The 15,091-nt window shown below is 44.0% G+C and overlaps 1 protein-coding gene across 1 annotated transcript in view; it reads left to right on the top strand.

Moving 5' to 3' along the window:
• The first annotated feature begins 391 nt into the window (after positions 1-391).
• SPPL3 (signal peptide peptidase like 3) overlaps positions 392-15,091 on the top strand; it is a 149,738-nt gene continuing 135,038 nt past the window's right edge. Inside the window, exon 1 of the mRNA XM_021007924.2 lies at positions 392-771. Within this exon, the coding sequence (XP_020863583.1) occupies positions 749-771 (23 nt within the window). The 5' untranslated portion in view covers positions 392-748. The remainder of the gene's footprint in view (positions 772-15,091) is intronic.

The following is a 15,091-nucleotide window of genomic DNA, read 5'->3' as shown; positions in this document are numbered from 1 at the left end:
ACGGCGGCGGCCGCGGCGGGGATGCCAGCCCGGCGCCCGGGGGCGGGGCCTGCGTCGGCGCGTCACGTGAGCGTGTTTTGGGCACGTGAGCGCGCGGAGGCCGCAGGCTCGCGCTCTCCCCCTCGCGCCGCCTCTGGCTGGCTCGAGGCTCGCAGGCTCGCGGGCGGGCGGGGAGCCGAGCGGGGCGGCCTCGCGCCGGAGCCGAGACACAGAGAAGGAGCGAAGGAGAGGACGAGCGAGCGAGCGAGCGCCGCCGCTGCTGCCGCGAGCCCGAGCCGGCCATGAGCCCCGGCCGCCGTCGCCGCCGCCGCCGCCCGAGCGCGGCGCCCCGGGGCCAGTGAGGGAGCCAGGGAGCCTCTAGCGCCGCCGCCGCCACCGCCGCGGGCCTGCCCCTCCCCGCCCGCCCGCCTCCCTTCTCCGCCCGCAGCCGCCGCCGCCGCCGCCGCCGCCGGGAGAACCCGAGGGAGGCCCAGGCCCCGCCGCCGCGGAGCCGCCATGTTGGGATCGGAGCCGCCGCGGAGCCGCCGCCGCCGCGGAGGAGGCCGGTGAGAGAGAGCCCGAGGCCGGCGCCGCCCGTGGCCAGCGGAGGAGCGAGGCCCGAAGAGAAGGAGGAGGCGGAGGAGGCCCGGCCCGGCCCCGCGCCGCCGCGGCCTGCCCGGCCCGGCCCCGCAGCCCCGCCCGGCCCTTCGCCCAGCGAGCGCCAGACCCGAGCCGGAGCCGGAGGACGAGGCCCGCAGCAGCGAGCGCCATGGCGGAGCAGACCTACTCGTGGTGAGGCGGCCCGGCCCGGCGGGGAGGGAGGGAAGGGGTCCGGCCGGGGCGCCCTTTCGCCGCCCCCTCGGTGATGCCCGGCCGCCCTCGGGGGCTCTCCCTCGGGCCCCGGCCGGAGCAGGCCTCTTGGGGGGGTCAGGCAGGAGCGGACAGGGCGAGGAGAGCCGCTCCCCCCGGGCTTGGGGGTCAGGGAGGACGGGCTCCTAGACTCGGTGGTTCCGGAGGACGGACAGCGGTGCTGGAATTGGGGAGAGCTCTGTTCGAGGAATAAGCTGTGGATCTTGGGTTCTGGGGAGAATTAGCGAGAGTGTTATTGAAGAGGAAGCCTGGGGAGGCTAATGGCCCTTGACCCTGGTGGATAAAGGAGGGGAGGACTGGACAGTGTTACCGAGGAGGAGGCTATGGGTCACTCGACTCATGTGGAACAAGTGCGAGGAAGAGTTATTGTTTGGTGGGGGGGTTGTCTCAGGGTAAATGAGCCCTGTGGGCTCATTTGTTAGGAAGTGGGAGGACAAGTACTGGACAGCATTCTTTCTATATGGGAGCGTCCATTGGGATGATCTTCCAATCTTGGGGTTTGGGAGTGTCCAAGACTAGAGTGTGTTATCGGGGAGTGTTGGGATGAATTCTCCCTTTGGATTTGGAGGAGTGTGTACTGGGAATGTGAAGAGGAAGAGGACAGTGGTAATGTTAGGGTGACTGTGTCCCCAGTATTCAATAGTTTTGGAGCAGGGAGGATAGGTGCGGGAGGGGGCAGACTGTTTCAGAATGCATCTCTCTCTCTCTCTCTCTCTCTCTCTCTCTCTCTCTCTCTCTCTCTCTCTCTCTCACACATCACACACACACACACACACACACACACACACACACACACCCTTTCTGAAATTAGAAGTGGGACAGCCACCAGAATTGTATAGTTGTATGTGTAGAGATGCTGGGGTTAAAATTGGGGGCATGTTGGAATGAATAGCCTTAGAATTCTATGGGGAGGAGAGGAACAGGGGCTAGGGAAACATTGTAGCATAGTTGGATTGTGTGCTACATGTATACACAAACTGGAGGTGAAAAAGCCATTTCGAACCAATGGTAAGGGGTAGAGGGACTGTGTGGTATGAATGACCTCGCACCTTCTCCCTACTTTGGAATAAAGGAAGAGAAGAATGGTCAGTGATCCCAGCTTCCCAAAAGAGTAAAGCAAATGAACTTTAGGGTAGGGCAGAAGAGAGGATGGAGAATGGGGGGCATATAATCTCCCAATAGGAATAGTAATCACTGGAGTTCATACTTGGATAGTACTTAAAAATAGTCCTGCTAGATGACTAGTCCAAGTATTATCCACAGCATTCTACAGTGACTGATTTGCTGGGGTCACACAGAGCTGGGGTGCCTTGGAGTGTGTTGACACTGTTATTGACCCACATAACCTTAGTGTGTGGCACTTAAGAGGTGGTGGTCAGGTTGGCTTGTGGCACAGGGAAGGGTGTTAGGCAAAAGGGATTTAGTTTCTCTAAGACAGAAGGATTGTGATAGGATGCAGGGGAAATAGAAGCCTAGGATGGGGAAGAGGTGGTGATAGTCAGAATTTAGAAGTCACGTTGGTCAATGCACAGATCTGTAGGGGACTGAGGGCAGAGTTGGCCAAGTAGGCAGGAGCCCAAGATTCAAGGAATAACCGTAGAAATGGGCCATATAAATCTTGGCAGTTATTAAGAAATAGAAGGAGTTGTAAGGGGAGCTGCACATGGCTGTGAGATCGTAGATTATGGGATCTTAGATTGAGAGGAAGCTGGAAGAGACCTTAGAAGGCAGCGAGTCCAGTGCCCTCATTTTAGAGGTGTGGAAACAGTCCTGGGAAGGTGGACAGGTTGTAAGCTCCTTGTGAGCAGGCAGTATATTTATCTCTAGGACCTAGCACAGTGCTTGGGAAATAAATGCTTGTTTGACTGGTTGGTCAGGTAAGTGACTTGCCCAGGCAGACAGGTACTAAGATCTTTTAAGGGATACGCTTCCCTCTTCCATGATCTCAGGGCTGCCCAGACTCTAACCTATCGGTGTGGCTGGGAGTGACAACCCTCAAGAGAAGTGGAGGGGGAGCATTGGATAGAGCAGTGGGCCCGGAGTCAGGAGGATCTGAGTTCAAATCCTGCCTCAGACATTTACTTAGCTGGGTGGCCCTGGGCAAGTCACTGCACTCTGCCTCAGTTTCCTCATCTGTAAAATGAGCTGGAGAAGGAAATGGCAAACCACTCCAGGATCTTTGCCAAGAAAACCCCATATGGGGTCACTGAATCAGACACAGCTGAACAAGGCCTTACCATCGGTCCTACCACTACACCCTGGTCGCTGCCATCTACCCGGCTAGTGTACACTTAGGACTCCTAGGCTTTGCCATCTACCACACCACAGCCCCCTAGAACTTCTGGGCTCTTTCTATGTGTTGTCTCCCCCAAATAGAGCATGGTCACCTTGAGAGCTGAGACTCTTTTTTTAATGTATTTGTATCTAAAGTGCTCAGCACAGTACTTGGCATGTGCATTTTTATTCATTCATTAATAGAAGATACAGGTGGGATTTGAACATATAGGTCCTTAGATTTCAGCACCTGGGGATCTTTCCACTGGATTATCTAGCAACTTTATCAGAAGAGAATTGTTTAGGAAACTTATGGAAGACAAGTTATTGGGAGGTTGTGGCCACACAACCCAGATTAATGCCCGAAGACCATGGATTTATAAAGTCATATTAACTGTTCTCTTAAAATGGGTCATCTGATTTGTGAAACTAGAAAGAAGTAAAACACCACATTTAGAATTTGTGGATCAACAGTTTACTGAGTCCTGAGTCCTCAGAACAGTATTTTTGGGAGTAACGATGAGAAGTCTTCTTTTAGGAGCGGAGCTGACTATTGGGATTTGAAAAACTATTACTGTCAAAATCAGGCTTTGGGGGAGAAAAGTACAAAAAATCCAGAGAAGGGATTGTGGTGAAAGTCTTGGAAGAGAGTCTGGAAAGAATATTGGGAAGGTGGTCATAAATCTTTTGAGGAAAATGTTATTTGGTAACAGCTATATTCTTTTTTTAATAGTATTTTTTCCCCAATTACATGTAAAGAAAGCTTCCAGCATTCAACTTTATTTATTTATTTATCTGTCTGTCTATCCATTTATTTATTTATTTTTAAGGAAAATTTTGAGTTCCAAATTTTTTCTCCCTCCTATCCCCCCTTCCCAAGATTTTGTTAGGCAATCTAATAGGTTATTCATGTGCAATCATGTAAACATATTTCCACATTAGTGTTGTTGTAACAACAATATTCTTAAGAAATTCTCAGGAAATGATAATAAGAGCTCATTTTTATAGCACTTTAAGGTTTTCAGGGTACTTTTCTAGTAACCCCGTGAGGTGGGTAGTGCCAGTATTATCCCCATTTAACAAAAGAGGAAATCTAAAGTCAAAGAAACAAAGTGACCCGCCCAGGATCACTCAGCAAGTTAATGAATGAATGCCAGAACCACAGACCTGGCTTTCTGATTCCCAGACCACAGAGCAATCTTGCCTGCTCCAAAGTGGGTGATAGGGTAATAGAGTGAAAAGAACAGGGCCCTAGAAAGCCTCGGTTCTGCTTGTAACTGCCACTTAGTCATGTGACTTCTGCCAAGTTATTTAGCCTCTGAGCCTTAGTTTTCCTCAATTGTCAAGTCGAGGTAATAGTATTTGCTCTACCTATTCGCACAGTTGTTGTAAGGATCAAATGAAATAATATCTAAAAGCTTTTGAATATTGCAAGGTAGTGTTACTAGAGCTAAATGAAAGGGTTTTGTTTTAGGTTTTAATGGTTTTAATGGTTTTTAGTTATTGTAAGGACTGAATATACCTCTCTTACTGGAAAGGGTCTAGGAATTGAAATCATTGATTCAAGGGGGAAGTCATGATGGGAGGGATGTTTGAAATAGAGAAGAGGATAATTTTGTGGGGTTGAGAGTGAATGTTTTTGTTTTGCCTGAAGGGGAAAATCTCATTTTTGGTGAACAGGGGTGGCTTTCGGGAAGATAAACATTTTGAATTGGTTTAAAGAAATTTGGTAATTTAGGAGTGACTTTGGCTTTATTGAGCTGTCCGTGAAGCCCAAGATGATGTGTGGGGTACAGGCAGAGGGGAAAAAAAGACTACAGTTTTCTGTATTGAGAAGGGGTAATAAAGAGTGATGTGATAAGCATTGTGATTGTTGGGAGACTCTAGCACAGAGAAGTATGATAGACCATTGTTTACAAACTGCTTGACCCAGCAGAAATTTCTAGATGGTCATTTATTGCCTTTTGGTTCTGCTGTACAGAGATTCTGGATCAATAATAAGACTGAGAAAAAAATTCAGAGAATGTCACTTGCAAGAAGTTGGGAAAATGACAATTTCAGTTTGGTAAATGATCTTAATCATAGATTTAGAACTGGAAGGACCTTAGAGAGGTGATCTGATCCAACCCCTTTGTTTCACAGATGAGGAAACTGAGGCCCAAAGGTTATGTGAGTTGTCCAAGTGATCTTATAGTTTCTTTGTAAATTAAGGCACCTTTCTGTTATTTGAGGGAGTGTCATACACATTAATGATTGTTTAAAATATGCCTTGAGGTTTGAGTACACCTGCTCCAGGACTTTGTTGACCTCTCGGGTTCTTCCCTTTGCTTTGCATTCAGGGAAGCCAGGTGAACCACCTTTCCTTGCTTTAGGGAGAGTTTGAGAAGGGGAAAGTAATTTTATTCTGGAAGAGAGTGGTCCATTTAGATATAGAGTAGATTGAAGGGGAAATAAGACAGCTTCTCCAATCAGATCTTGGTACTCTTGCTTTTGTTATTTTGTTTAGACTGAAGTAACTTAAGAAAAAACTTTCTAACAGTAGAGAACTATTCCAAATTGGAATGAGTTGCCTCTGGAGGCAACTGGGGGCTAGTATGGGGCCCGAACAAAAATCCTAATGGAGACACTTATTCTTTTTTAAATTAACAAAGGAATACATTGATGCGTGTGTTTATTTAGGATTTTTACAAAAGCCATGTTCCGGCGCACAAAATATGACTGAAATATCTGCCCATAATGTGAAGCAGGGAGTAGCAAAGATTGCAGGGTGGTTTTTAAGCTGAAGTTTTGTTATTGATGCCATAAGATATGTTGATCTTTTTTGCCCTTTTTTCTCAATCACGTCCTCAGAACTTACTTGGGTTCCCTGTATTAGAAATACATAGCAGAGTGAAGAAAAGCACATTGGGCCAGGCAGGTGCCATTGTTGGGCCGCTTAAGTGATGATTCTTAGCTCAGAGTCTAGAAAAAAACGTGGAGCCTGTTGAGATAGTGGTTCCAGCTCCAAGCTTGATCTGACTCCTCCTGCCTCCGTCATCATGTCGAATCAGTCTTCAGATCCTACCCATTCTTCTTTCCTTTTGTTTCTCAAATCTGTGATTTTTATTCTTGTTGCCAGCATCTTGTTTCAGACCCTTGTTGACCTCATGCCTTAACTAGAGCAACAGCTACCTGTTTGGGCTCCCAGTTACCTCCTCCAGTTAATTCTGAATATTGCTCCTTAATTCCAGAAACACTGCTTTAATTGTGTAGCTCGTCCCTTGGTTTAGAATACTCTTGCCAGCTCCATTACACTTCCACTCCCTTCCTGCCTATCAGAATCCTACCTGTCCTTCCAGACTGCTCTCACTTCCTCTCCAAAGCCATCCCTAGCCATAGTTTCATAATAATGATAATTCTAGTGCCCTGGGCAGGCCCACAGGCAACTTTCTAAGTCTGTAAACTGCCCAGAAGATGCTGACCCTCCTTGGTGGAGAGCCTCTTCTCATCCAGAAATTCATTCCCTATCATCATGTAAAAAATGTCCATAGCTGACATAGCATGCCCAAGATTTTCAAAGTGCTTTACATACATTTCATTTGATTCTTAAAACAGTCCTGTTTAGTAGGTGGTACAGGTATTACTATCCTCATTTTTATCAGGAAATTGAGGCTCCAAGAAGTTGTGACCCCACGTAAGTCACTCATTACTTATGACCTTCCTTTGATCTATCTATGACTTAACTTTTCTGGCTCTCCCTCATTCTCAAAACCCTCACTTGATGGTTCCATCTTATATCTCTTCTGCCTTGTGCAGCTACACTCCTAAAAGGACACCAACAATAGGTGCCTCCGCTTTTTCTCTTTTCAGCCCCTTGTGATTGGCTTCTGACTTCATCATTCCACCAAAAACTGCTCTCTAAAGTTACCAGTGATTTCTTAATTGTCAAATCCAGTGGCCTCTTCGAAATCCTCATTCTGCTCAAACTCCTTGCAGCCTTTGACACTGTCACCATCTTCTCCTTGATACTTTCTTTCTGTAGGTTTTTGGGACATTATTCTGTCCTGGTTCTCCTCCTACCTGTCTGACTGCTTCTTCTCTGCCTCCTTTTCTGGATCCTCATCCAGATCATGCCCTCACAGGGTTCTGACCTGGATCCTTTTCTCTTCTCCCTATTTGCTACTTGGTGATCTCATCAGTTCCCCTGGATTTAATTGCCATCTTTGTGCTGATGATTTTTAAATCTACCTATCCTGTCCTAACATCTCTGCTGATTTCCACTCTCACATCTCCCAACTGCCTTTCAGACATCTTGAACTGGATGTCTCAGACATTTTAAACTCATTATGTCCAAAACATAACTTATTATTTTTCTCTTTAAACTTCCTCCTCACTCCAGTCTCTCCTCCATTCAACCAATGAAGTCATTTTCCTGAAACCCAGGTCCAACCATATTAAACTCCTTCCCAATACAGAATTCTTTGTGTGTCGTTCAAAGCCCTTCATTACCTAGCCCATGCCTACCTTTCCAGTCTTATAAAACCTTACTCCTCTGTACTCTTTGATCCAATGATACTGGCTTCGTGGCTCTTCCATGAACAAGACACTCTATTTCTTGGTTCTGGTCATTTTCTCTGCCTATTCCCCCATGCCTCTGATACACTCTCTTCTGTCTCCACCTACTGTCTTCCTTTAAATCCCAATTAAAATCCCATCTTCTACAGGAAGTCTTCCCCAGCCCCTCTTAATTCTAGTGACTGCCTTCTATTAATTTTTCCTTATTTATCTTTTATATAGGTTGTTTGTAAATATTTGTTTGCTTGTTGTCTCCCCTTTCAATTTCGAGCTCTTGTGAGGGCAGAGACTGACTTTTGCCTTTTTTTTTTTTTAATCTCTAGGGCTTGGCACAGGGCCTGGCTCATAGTAGGCTCAATTTTTTTTTTTTTGAGGGATGAGTTGTCTCCAGTGTGTCTTATTGATGCCTTTTGTCTTCATATCTACAGTTATTTCAGGGGAAAAGCCATCCCCCCTCCCAGAGCAAAAACCTTCTCTTTATTTTTGTTTGGACTCTACCTTGTGACAAGAAAAATAATTAGGCCACAACATCCCATGTAATGACCACATATCCATTTTTGTTAGCACCCTCCCTCCTCTCTTACATGAAGTATATGTCATCATCTTCTAGATTGGTTTTTCAATTTTTTTTCCATTCTTTTTAAAATTTTGAGTTGCAAAATTCTCCCTTCCCTATCCATTAAGAAGGCAAGCATGATGATGCCTGTTGTGCATGTGAAAGGTTATAGAGTCCTGTAGTAGTAGGCTGTGAGTCAGTGTTCATTGGATGACTGGCTGAATTCTTGTTTCCTTATCTGTAAAATAAGGGTGTTGGAGTTAATTACCTTGAAGGTACTTTTCAGCACTGAATCTGTGATCCTACTACTCCTGGGACCAGATTTGGTAGCTACCCTCGCTTTCTTCCCTTCCGTGCTCATCTCCTGGACTCTGTGTCTTTTTACTGACTGTCCTCCACATCCTCCATGCATAGAATGCCTGCCCACTGCTGGCTTCCAAGACTAAGTTCAAATCTCATCTTCTGCAGAAGGGATTTTTAATCCTCCCCACTGCTGATGCCTTCCTACTGAGATTACTTTTTGTCTGTCTCCTCTATAGTTATCTTGTATGTTCATTTGTCGTCTGCCCCATTAGAATGTGAGCTTCTTGAGGGCAGCTACCCTGTTTTTCTTGTCTTTGTATTCCCATTGCTTTAACACAGTACTTCGCACATGGTACAAAAGTGCTTAATAAAGTTCACTAGGTGGCACAACAGATAGAGCAACAGGACCTCAAACACTGATATTAATGGGTGTGTGAAACTGGGCAAGTCACTTAACCTCTGTCTTTCTCAGTTTCCTCATCTGTAAAATGGGGATAATAAAGCACCCACTTCCCAAGGGTGTTAGGATAAAATAAGATAATATTTATAAAGTTTTTTACAAACTTTAAAGGAAATGTGAACTATTTTTAATAAATATTTATTGACTAATGACATGTAAGTTCTTTGAGGACCGACTCGTTCTGCCTTTCTTTGTTTTCTCAGCATTTAGCACTGTCTGATATATAGTAAGTGTTCATTGCTTGATTGATGCTATTATCTGTCCAGTGTCACACAGTTGGATTCTCAACGGAGGCTCTACTGACCCTCAGGTTATTACACTTTTCTTCTACCAGCTGCCTATACGATTTTCAAGCTGTCATAGGTCCTTTGAGCTCAAAAGAACCTTAGAAATCACTGAATCCAGCCAACCCCCTTATGAGAGTTACTGATGAAGAAACTGAGGTGTGGAAAGGCAGTAAGTTAAGTGGTACAGTGGGGATCTAAACCGAGGTCAAGTTGTAAAAGATTTCTCTCTCCCCAAAATCCCACCACTTACTTAGTGTACACTCTGCTTATGTCCCTTTTTTTCCCTTTTGGCGTATGTTTATGCCTTGCCTACCCAATTGAAGTGCAAAGTTCTTTAGGGTAGGGCTTCTATTTTATACGTTCTACATATATCCCACAGTGCCCACCAAAATAATACACATTAGTGTATAATAAGTCTATAATAATATTTAAGTGCATCAGTGCTTAAATAAGTTGCTGGATTTTCCAGGCTGTCTTATCTTTCTATTGAAGAAATAAATATAAGACTTGAAAGAAGATACTATCACAGATGATTTTTTTTTCATATTAAAGAGAAGTAGGTAGCAGTAGAGGTTTGGACCAGAATAGGAATTTGCTTACTAATGTCTCAGCTTTGTGATGTACTTACAGTTAAAGGGTCCCTAAGAATGGGGAATGCCATTCCTCAAAAAGTTTAAAAATCATTAGCAGGTAACTGTAGAGAGTACCACCAAAATCTTTATTCAGGATCTGTGAAAAAAGGAGGAGTCCAGGATAAAAACTCGTGGTACTGAAGGGAACACCACACAAAGGAGTAGTAATAATGCCTACCTGGATGGGAAGCAATGGGCCTAGGTTATCTCTGGCTCCTTCCTACCTTGGGGATGTTGGGCCAGGCACTTATCCTTTCTCTGCTTCCATTTGCTCATTTGTAAAATGAAGGGTGTGGACTAGATGATCTGGAAGTTCCACTCCAGCTTTAAGCTCAGTAATACTTGGACTTAACCATTCCATGATATCTTCAGCTTTCCAGAGTAAGGGTTGTAAAGGAGTCAGTCTCAGGCTCGCAATTCCCTATAGTGTATGTAAACAGGGTTATCATATCCAACTTAGTATCTTTGTGAAGGGAGGAGGACTCTTTAGTGTTATTGGCAGTGTCGATAAAGGCTGGATTTACACACTAAGACTCCAGCAGTTTAGTTTTAAAAGTGTGTTTTACCTGTAGTTAATTTACAGTGCTGTGGTGGTATTCCCAGTGATAGATGATTTAAGCTAAAATTAACCAAAGCTGTGCACCATAAATTTGTATTGAAATCACTTCCCTCAATGTTTATTGTAAATGCTTTGTGAAAAATACTTGTATTTGCAGCATATCAGTACATAATTTGTCAAGTAATACCATGAATTAAACTGCATGCCTAATGTCGTGTAATTCCCCAAATTGATTTCCATGTCTCTAACATAAGATGGTATAAAATGTTTTAAACTGTTATAAAATTGTATCATTTCTTTTTATTTAAAGATTAATGGGCTTTATTTCACTTCGATAATTTTTATTCATTTCATGCAGTTCTGCAGAAACCCAGCATTATCCTGAAAAGACATCTTCTGTACAACTACTAGTCTAACTGGTCATGGTGTCCAAATCTTGATGAAATTGCTGCCCAGTGTAGTAGCAATTCAGCAATATGTAAGGCTCTAGGAGATTTAAAAGTGTATCTTTTCATTGAAAAAAATCCTAATATCTATGGTTTTAGTTGTACTTCGAGTTTAAAGAATCCTTATTCAGAGTTCAAAAAAAAATCTTGATTTTGTTTTTGAGCAGTCCTTCAGCCTTATGTAAGTGAAAAACATTTCCCAGCTCCATTTCTAGAGCAGATTTTTTAATTGAGTTTTTTAGCACTTGGAAATAAAAGTTCTTTTCTGGAATTTTAAAATGATGGAATGAAAATGATCTGGAAGGGAGAGAGGGAGGGATAGGGAAAGAGAGAGATAGAGTTGAAATTGTCAACTATGATTTCTTACACACTGAATTTTTTTAGTGCCTGAATAAATTGGCTTTAACAAGTAAACTAAAGAACAGAATTTTACTTTTTTTTTACTATGAGAAATAGACTAGCTTTTGAAACCTGCAGTTTTGGACACAAAACAAGTTGAGATATATTTCTTTAGCAGCTTCAGAGATCTGTTTGCTTATTTACAAACACCTCTTTCGTAGTACTTACCCCTATGGCCTTTCCTCCAAAAATGAGAATGTGATAACTAGACTTAGAGTGATCAAACCTAACCACAGAGAAAAAGTCTAAGGTTGATTCTCATGGAATTGGGAATTAATTGTTGCCTCTCTGGTTCAGTCTGTTAGCCCATGAACCAATCCTGTTCAGACGCCCTGGTAGGATCAGATTGAGATACTTCTGAAGAATAGAGCCCAAATGTTTTAAACTTTTGCTCTGGTTAGTTAGACTTTTGAGTTTCTTGAGAAGAGGAATTGTCTTTTGCCTTTCTTTGTATCAACAATCCTTAGTGGAATGCCTGGCACATGTAGGTACTTAAATGCATGTTGACTGACTAATGGATATGGCTTGCATATTCTAAACCTGGCAGAAAATGACAGTTTTCCAAGGCTCACAAGGTTATTTTATTGGACCTGATCACATGGATACACGTGTGGGCATAGAGGAGTGTAGAGTAAAATGCTCAGAGGTAAAGAAGGTCCATGTTTGCCATGTTGGTGAATTACGTTGGACTTAAGTGGTAACCAGAAAAGTATCCAGTTTGTCACGTATGTCACTGGCTGTGAATTTTCAATGGAAACATTAAGATCGTTTTGTTCCACATGTTTTTCCTTGATCTATAGGTGGATGTTACCCTATTTCAGAAACTATTGCTTTGGAGTGTACTAGTCTGCACAAATGACTCTAACATTTTAAGTGGACAGGATAGCCATCACAAAACAACAAAAGGTGAATGTTGTGAAATAAGAAAGAACAAACTTGGCCTCAAAGAAGAGATGAGAAGATACCCTTCCCGGTACTGCTTTACAAGGGCGGAGAGTCCACAGGTATTGGACAGTACATGTAATTTCATGAGTTTCTTGATGTACTGATTGATTTTGTTGAATTTTTTCTCTTTTTTTCCTTTTTAAAAGAAACGTTATAAGGGCGGGGTAGGAGAGATAAATGAGGAAATCTAGATATAAAAACAAAAAATGTTTTAAAAGCCTGCTTTTAAAAAGAGTTGACAAGTCATTGACCTTAGAAGAGAATGTCAGGAACTGCTTACAGACCTATGTGCTCAGTCTGGATGGTCACTCCAGGGATGCCGATTAGAAGCCATCCTACCTGTGTAGTTCCTGTCCATTTTCTCCCATGAGTTCACATGGAGGACCCTCAGTGTGTTGGGGAGCATTCTTATTTTCTCCTGACGTTATGAGGGAACCAGCAGAGCATTTGGGCTGTTCACTTGTCATCTGTCGCCCTGGCCACTTGGCCAGCCCATCTTCCATACTTCTCATCCATTTTCCTGACTGCATCTCTTGCTTCTGCTCACAGTTCCTCATTCCTTATAAGTTTCAGTCTTCTCACGCCCACCTTGAGCCACTCTGTTATTGTCTCTCTGCAGTGTGGCCTCTGTGTTACTGCCGTCTGTGGGATATTCATTTTCAGGTGTTCAGAAGTTGTTGTGATCCGTGTTGCCATATGACAAATCTGTGGATGACATTGTCCCAATTGAGTAAGTCCCAGAATGTTGCGGAGGCTCGAGGAAGAGATCTGTAACCACTCCAGTCTTTGGCCTGAGCAGCCAGACAGGGAAGACTAAGTGGATTTAGAGCACCCGTGGGGTCCATGCCAGAGCATACAGTCAGGTGTACAGCTTTGGGAGCTTGGCCATCTCCACTGTGTATGTCTGAGACAGCACAACTAGAAAATGAGATGGGCCTGCAGTTAAAGTGGTTGACCCAGCTTCTTCTGGAAACAGTGCTCTAAGTGTTGGTATAGTAAATGACTGTTCAGTTATCATTGGTTGTGACTAATAAAGGGAACACTTTGTTTAATCATGTCAGAAATTCAAATAGTAAAATAATCCAGTTCAGTGAGGTGGGTTCAACTGAAGGTCCACAAATCGTAGCTGGTCCACAGCCAGATTTTAAGTTGTTCACAGAACAAGATAAAAATAGAGAATTTTAGAAAGTCTCCCATTTTGCTATTTGCAGCTGTTATTTTGAAAGCAATTCTCATTGTACTTTTCCCAACTAGTCACGCTAGGGTAAGGGAAATATTGCTGTGGATAACTTAAAGATAGTTAGTACAGACAGTTTTCACTTTACATAAATGGACTGGTCCACAAACCATACATAATGCGAATTTGCCCACAAATGTGGGGAAAGGAGGGAGTTAGGAAGGGGGTCATATGCCTGTGGAGGAAAGGGAGTGATACATGGTTCAAGGACAGTGAGAGCAGGAGGAAGAAAATGTGGGAGCTGGGGCCAGCCGTATGGAGGCCAGGCTGGAACTGAGAGGAACACATTGTGGGGCAGACACCTGGGGGCTGGACACCGAGGCTGGTGGGCAGAGCGGGGCAGAGGTCTCCGTTCTTTGCCCCATAGGTCTCAAACCAAGCCTCCAATCTGGCAGTGGCAGTCTCTCTGTGCGTCCATGCCTTCTGCTTTCACTTGGATGATTCTTTTTTTTTTCTTTAGTATTTTTTTGGCATGGGGGTGGGAGGCCATGCCAAGCTGAGGGGCTGGAGTGGGGACAGAGCAAGCACAGGATGGTACAGTAAAGTTGATAGAGGTGGGTTTTTTTGGAATGCGGGTTTCTTTCATAATTCTTTATGGAAAGTCAAATTTGCACTATGCAAATTTATATAAAGTGAGAATTGTCTGTATTTGATTTGGGGTTGTGTTATGATGAAGCATCTTATTGTCCTGAACTGCTTGTCAGTTTGGTAGTCTCAACATTCTTACTCACCAGAGACCTTCTAGGTATTAGTTGGGTGGGAGCCGGGTACTCCCACTTATCTAATATCTGAAGGTACCGAGCTAATGCATCCTTAAAAGAACCCACTAAAAGCTGTCTGACTCAAGCGAAGGGCAGGCCCAATATCAGGGTCTCTACTTGTGTACTTGGACTCGGAAGCCACAGTGCCTTAGCCTCTGAAGATTCTCTGTCTACATCCAAATTCCTGCTACTTCAATGATCTCTCTTGATTCTTTTACCTTTAGCTTTTCCTGGCTGGGTTTTGGACCCAGTGCTGTGTTTTTGCAAACTTTCCTTGCTGCAGTTGGCTTCTTAAGATTTCCATCTTTATGCTGCTAAGTGAAGTGAGCAGAACCAGGAGAACATTGTGCACGGTAACTGCCACGTTGTGCGATGACTGACATTGATAGGCGTAGCCCTTCTCAGCATGCAAGAGCTTAAGACATCTCCACAGGCCTTATGATGGAACATGCTGTCCACATCCAAAGAAACACCTTTGGAGTTTGAATGCAGATCGAAGCTTACTGTTTGTTTGGTTTTTTTTTCTTCTGTTGTGTTTTGTTTCCTCTTTTTGGTGGTTCCTCCTATCGGTTCTAATTCTTACAACATCACTAATGTGAAAATATGTGTAATAAGAATGTTTGTGTAGAGCCTGTATCAGATTGCATACCTTCTTGGGGAGGGAGGTGGGCAAGGAGGGGGAGAAAAATTTAAAACTCAAAAGCTTATGGAAGTGATTGTTGATAAATCAAAATAAATTAATTAAAAAAAAGAAAGATTTCCATCTGTGGGAGCAGCTGGGTGGCGCGGTGGAAGGAGCACTGGCCCGGGAGTCAGGAGGACCTGAGTT

The sequence above is a fragment of the Phascolarctos cinereus genome, unplaced genomic scaffold (assembly GCF_003287225.1).
Source record: "Phascolarctos cinereus isolate Bilbo 61053 unplaced genomic scaffold, phaCin_HiC Scaffold_4;HRSCAF=312, whole genome shotgun sequence".
In the NCBI taxonomy this organism is placed as follows: Eukaryota; Metazoa; Chordata; class Mammalia; order Diprotodontia; family Phascolarctidae; genus Phascolarctos; species Phascolarctos cinereus.
This window is presented reverse-complemented; position numbering and strand designations above follow the sequence as displayed.